General features: G+C 46.8%; 1 protein-coding gene across 1 annotated transcript; it reads right to left on the minus strand.

Annotated features, from left to right (window-relative positions):
- Positions 1-1,785: 1,785 nt before the first annotated feature.
- LOC137657523 (uncharacterized) lies at positions 1,786-2,154 on the minus strand. The gene has a single exon (XM_068391862.1). The coding sequence runs from the start codon at positions 2,152-2,154 to the stop codon at positions 1,786-1,788; it is 369 nt and encodes a 122-aa protein (XP_068247963.1).
- Between the last annotated feature and the right edge of the window lie 4,268 nt (positions 2,155-6,422).

Genomic DNA, 6,422 nt, shown 5'->3' on the forward strand with positions numbered 1-6,422 from the left:
AAACCCGATGATTCTCCTTTAAAGAGCTGCCCTCCCCTGAAGTCTGAAGTTCTGTGAAGATAGACCTTTAGACTCTCTACTGGACACAGAGAGACATCTCCCTTCAGAGGGCAGATTCGCCAGGGACCCCACCTCTTAGTAGGTAGCTCATTCTTGGCAAGAAACATTGGGTCGGGAAAGAGATTTAGCTCTTCCGTTTCGGCAAACTAGATATGGCCCTCTTCCCTAGAGAAGGCCACTATCTCACTAACTCTAGCCCCTAAGGTTAGAGCAAACAAGAATATAATTTTTTGAGTCAAATATTTCGAAGAGCAATTATCGTTGTCGAAGTTTGAAGTGAAATGTAGTACCTTATCCAAAGACCATGAGATCGGCCTTGGAGGTGCTGCAGGCCTGAGCCTAGCACAGGCCTTAGGGATTTTGTTAAAAATCTTATTAGACAAGTCTACTTGGAAAGCATAAAGCAACGGTCTAGTCAAGGCAGATTTACACATAGTTATCGTGTTGGCTGCTAAACCTTGTTCATGAAGGTGAATAAAGAAAGACAAGCAGAAATCCGTCGATATTTCCTGTTGGATTCTTGCCTTAACAAAGGCCACCCATTTCTTCCAGGATGACTTGCATTGCCTTCTAGTAGATTTTGACTTATATTCCGCTAAGAAGTCTATACTTTCTTTCGAGATCCCAAAACTTTTCTTTACTGCTAGGGAAAGAGAATCCTGAGATGAAGGTCTTGGGTTTTCTATAATGACGCGAAGACAGTCGACTTCTGTACTTGTTGAGACAGAACTGGGTCCGGCAGGGGAATCAACCTCGGCTGTAATTCCTATAGTAACGGGAACTGGTTGCTCCGGGTCCACTTAGGAGCCACTAGGGCTGCTGTTCCTTGAAAAGATCTCAGCTTGTTGAGGACCTTCATCAGCAGGTTGGATGGAGCGAACAGATAAATCCTGGTCCATTTGTTGCAGTCGAGGGACATGGCATCCACTGCTTCCGCTAGAGGGTCCTCGTATGGGGCCACGTATCGAGGAAGTTTCTTGTTGTCGCTCGTCGCGAACAGGTTGATCTGCAGTTCGGGGACTTGATGTAAGAGGAAGGAGAATGATCTTGCGTCTAGGGACCATTTCTGCGGAGCCCTTGAAGGTGAACTGATGATAAGTGCCATCTCTTTATTTCTGCTTAACGGAAGATGGCCAACATCACTTGGTTGAGTAGAGGTGTTCTCGAGCCTTGATGATTCAGAAATCTCATTACCATCTCCCTGTCTAGAATTAGTCTTATATGAACTGAAGGGCGATGGGATAATCTCTTCAGTGTGAGGAAGGCTGCCCTGGCCTCCAAAATGTTGATATGGAAGGTCTTGAATAGAGAGGACCAAGTTCCTTGAACTTTCCGTTGATGAGAGTGACCTTCCCATCCTTCCGATGATGCATCCGTGTGGAAGATGACTGAGGGTGGAGGCAGTTACAGAGGTATTGACCTCTTGAAGATCCTGGCCTCCGACCATGGCTTGAGAAGTGATCGTAGCCGACTTGGTATTAGTCTTCTTAGATCTCCTCAAGCGTTTGATGTGTATCTTTTCCAGACTCCTGATGCATCTTTCAACTGTGTTCTTAGCACTGGGTCTGTCACTGATGCAAACTGAAGGGAGCCCAGCACTCTCTCCTGTTGGCATCTTGAAATTCTGTTGGATTTTACAAGTCTCTTGACAAATCCTGCTATCTCTCTCCTCCTCTTTAATGGAATGGAGATGCCTAGCCATTGAAACTTCAGAGTTGGAGATAGTCAAGGGTTTTTGGTGTTGATCTTAAATCCTAGATGTTCCAGGAACTGGATCACTTTCTTGGATGCTTGCATGTATTTCGTTTCTGATGCTGCCCACACCAGCCAATCGTCCAGACAGAATACCACCTGGACCCCTTGTAGGGGTAGATGTTGAACGACAGCTTCTGCAAGGTTCGTGGAGATCCTTGGGGGTATGTTTAGTCCGGAGGGTATGGCTCTGAAAGCGTACTTTTCTTTTTGTAGCCTGAATCCTAGGTAGGAGGAGAGTTGGCGATTGATCGTAATGTGCCAATAGGCATCTGCCATGTCTATGGAGACTGTGTATGCCCTTTTAGGCAACAGGGCCCTTTGCTGTTGAAGGGTCAGCATCTTGAACTTGTCTTTCTCGATAAACTTGTTGAGTGGCGACAAATCCAGAATAACTCTGACTTTGTCTGAGTCCTTGGGAACACAAAACAGCCTTCCTTGGAATTTGATGGACTTTGCTCTCTTTATCACCCGTTTGCTCAAGAGCTCTCGGGTATATTCTTCCAGAACGGGGGTGGAGAGTTGGAAGAACTAAGGAAATCATGGTGGAGCTGTCTTCCAGCTCCAACCTAGTCCATTCTTGATTAGGCTGTGGGCCCAGGGATCGAAGGTCCAACGATCCCGGAAGAGTCGGAGTCTCCCTCCTACCGGAAGCATCTCATTTCTTCTGGTTTCGGAGGGCTTGCCTTCTTGATCGCGAGCTTCCCTACCACCTCTTCCTCTCGAGGGACGTCTAGAGGAATCTCTACCTGCCCCCTACCTTTAGGGCGAAAGGTGGTGGTCTGCCTCTCATAGGCTGGAGTAAAAGCTGGTGACTGAGTCACCACCTGCTGGGGTACCATCTTTTGGGTTGGTTGGAGCTGTGCCACCATCTGTGGCACCTCGGTCATGGGAAGTTGTTGTTGTTGTTGTCTAGCAAGGTGAGGAGGCACTCTTGGCCTCTTTGTCTTCCTCTTTGGTTGGGGACCCTTATCCGGAGAAGACTTTCTCTTAGCTGACATACCCACTTCTGGCGAAGATTTCTATTCTCCGTGGCGGCCTTGTCGACTATTTCTTTGACCAATTCGTTTAGGAATAGGTCTATCCACCAGATATTGGATGATATCAACTTCCTGGGCTCGTGTTTGACCGCAGCTGAGGCAAACATGTACTCTCTACAAGCCCTTCTTGCCCTAACAAAGCTGTAGAAGTCTTTAGTTAGGGTTGCCAAATGTGTTTTGGCCATGACCATGAACATTGCCTCTATGGACACCTGGAGGGACAGAGAGGCAGCTAGCCTCTTCTTTGTATCTTGTTCCCTGCGCAGGAGAAACTCAGAAAACTTGGGAAGGTTTTCGCTGAACTGATGTCCAGCGATATCAGCCTCCAACTTCCTGACTGAGATGGTAAGCTGATTATCCTTCCATTCTTTGTGATCCATTGGCAAGGCTAGAGAAAGGGGCCTACAAGGTTTCCCAGCTCCCACTGCCTTAATCACTGCCTTAATCCCTTTTTTCCGCAAAGGGGAAGGCCATAGTTGCCAGAGCAAAAAAAGAGGGATGTTTCTTGCTCAAGGCCGGCACCTTCGAATTGGTGAAGCCCCTGTCCTTCAAACTGCTGGCTAGCAAAGCCTGAGCCTTTGTATGGTCAAGCACTATGATCTCCTTAGGCTCTGTATACTCCTTGGATACAGTTTCCGCCCTTAGACGAACGAAGCAGTCGGGATAGGACTCAAAGTTGGGCCAAAACTCAATGTCCTCGATAAGGACAGCTCACAGCTTCTCTGAAATAAAAATCCTACCTTTTGTAATCGGCATGTACCTCGGAACACGAGGGAAGATCCTTTACATTGAGTCTTCTTTGAGACCCACGGGTCACTGCTAACTGAAGTATTTCCTTCCTGAATGCAGCTTCCCTTTGTTCGCTCTTCTTCTCGAACATCTCCATCATTAATGGCAGACAGGGTGTCGTCCGACTTTTTGGGTTGAGGAGCGGAGGACATAGAGGGCACGGGTTCTAGGGCTGGAACCGACGAAACATACACTGTTTCAACTTCATCCTCTTCCGTCTCTGGAGCCAACGTTGACTCCTCATCTCGACCTTCCGCCAGAAGGTCCTTTTCGGTGTCCTCTGACACCTCTGACATCCTCTCATCATCTAGACGGATGTCCTTCATAGCATCCTAGACATCTGTGTCCTCGGCTATCTGGATGCCAGGGATCTCAGGGTGAGCCTGAGGAATAACAGCCTTCGCAGATGCTTTGGGGAATAGACAGGCTCTCATACGCTCACAAGGGAGGCATGGCCCCGTGGCATTCTTTTGGAAGCCACGAACCCATTTATGCAGCTTGTCCCGAGGTGCATCCCTTGACTTCGTTGTCTTGGGATTCTCGAAAGCCTCATACACCAGGTCTTTACATATAGTACAAACCTGTGGGTCCTAGTATTTGAGAGGTCCCTTGTTGATGGAGCAGTAGGAGTGTGTCCTACAATCCAGATGGCCACAGAAGTCTCTGCTACGCACGTTGCAGAAGACGCTGTTGCACTTCCCATGGTCCTCTTGTAGAGACAAGAAAATAAAATGAGTATAACGAAGTCTATCTTACTAGATTAAATAATAAATATTATAATAATATTTTCCATTTTATTTTATTGGGTATAGCTTTGGATATTTGAGCTAGAAATGAAATAGGAAAGACACATACGTGAATTTCCAGCCCAGCCAATTGCTGTGACCTCCCTCAATATTAACCCTAGGGTTATCCTCCTCAGGATGCCGGGTAGAAGAGTCTAGCCTATAAGGATAGAATAGTGTAACCAACACCAACTTCCAAAAGAATTAATAATGAAGGTCATTAATAACTGATCAATTCGCAGTATAAAGAAAGAGAATTCCTTTCCCAATCTTATACAGTCTCAATAAAAGACTACGCCTGAAAACACAGTGTATGTTGGAAAATTTTACTACTGTATACTTTTATACCATAGTTTTCTGTCTGTAGTATGCTCTATACTACAGATGTACTGGCTACTGTATATAAATATACCATAGTTGCTGCTGGCATGCAGCCGGCAAGGCTTGTACCTAAGGCGCAATTCAACTGGCACAATATTGATAATTTTTATGGCTGGCGGCCCACAGAATTGCCGGCGGCTTGCTTGACACCGACGGGTCACTGGCGGTCGGCACAATATCCCAGACAGCATTCAATGTGACAGAGTAGTGGCCGGTATACCAGACTCGGCCGGCTCTTGCCGGCAAAGTCAGATGTGACAGTGAATTAATGGCTGTCGGACCACAAGTCTAGCCTACATCTTGCTGGCAAGGCTAGTGGCTGGGAGCTGCTCGATAGGGTAGTAGCTGGTGGCACTAGCCAGTAGAGAGAGAGAAAGAAAGGAGTAAAGGGTGATGTAAGAGCACTGTCTCACTTCCTTCCTCCGGAATGAGGGTTCTAAAGGAAGGGGAGAATATAGGATAATCAAGCTTCAACCCATCCACCTCCGTGCCGGTATCTACCAGTCATAGGATGTGAATGACAGCTCAAGGGAGGACTGAAGAACACCCTAAAGCATATTGGTCTCATGCCGGCAGCTAGACCTGCAGATACAGCTATCCCGGAGCTACATGTCCGATAAGGAGGCTATACAACTAGGCCATTCAGGCAGAAGCCCAAGCCGGTCCTACAGCCTGCCGGCAAGCGGCGAGATTATAGGACAACGGCCAGAGGGATGTGATGACTAGGTCATCACTAAAGGACAGAATGGGGAGGGGAAAGGGTCCTGTATAAGTTGTGGGAGGAGCCTGCAGTCTATCGGCCCTACCACACCTTGAGGAAGCTCTGATTCAGTATCGGCGCCATCCTATGAATCCAGAGAATTCATTCCCCCGCCTAGGGTCTGCCAATATAGTAAGAGGGCTGGCAATCATCTAGCCGCCACCCTTACATAGATATACAGAGTCCCAATGCCGTCGCCATTGTAGGCAGAAAAATAATCTCTATTTTTCAGCCTAGGGTCTGCGAGCACAGGACTAGTCGACTAAATCACAGGGAGAAGGGGGATCACCTGACCACTTCAAGTGCAGTCTAGTGAGGTAAGGCCACCTATGCCAACCAACAAGGCCCGACAGGGGAGTACATTCACCCTGTCGATCAGTTGCAGGCACACGACAAGTACTCTGAGGTTCTGACCCAAACCCAAAGCTCACAATCAGTAGCTAGCTAAAGGGGCAGAAAAACCCTAGCCTAGACTTGCCTGAATGACAATTCAAGGTAAGATCAACTAGGATTGTAGCCATAGGGTACACTCAGAGGAAAGGAGGGATTACCCTATATATGAGGGTAACCAGGGAGATTGTACGAAAGTATACTAAAGCCACTAGGCTACTAGCCTAGCGACAGTGAGATCAACTACCTAACTCATCTAAGCTCTCTTATATACTATCTTAAAAGAGGAAATTTTATATGCAATCCATACATCTTAAATGTATAAATTGCCTATTATCTTCATTTAAATTCAATATCACCAGGAACACTTATTATATCATGCAAAAGAGTAAACTATAATGCCTAGGCTAGGAAGCCTAGTATAAACAAGATCGGCTACCTAATTCGCCGAAACTAATGTGAATA

Source organism: Palaemon carinicauda, chromosome 18, assembly GCF_036898095.1.
Source record: "Palaemon carinicauda isolate YSFRI2023 chromosome 18, ASM3689809v2, whole genome shotgun sequence".
In the NCBI taxonomy this organism is placed as follows: Eukaryota; Metazoa; Arthropoda; class Malacostraca; order Decapoda; family Palaemonidae; genus Palaemon; species Palaemon carinicauda.

What these genes read in the sequence shown, in the direction of transcription:
- LOC137657523 (XM_068391862.1), bottom strand. Translation starts at nt 2,154, where the DNA reads ATGCTGACCCTTCAACAGCAAAGGGCCCTGTTGCCTAAAAGGGCATAC.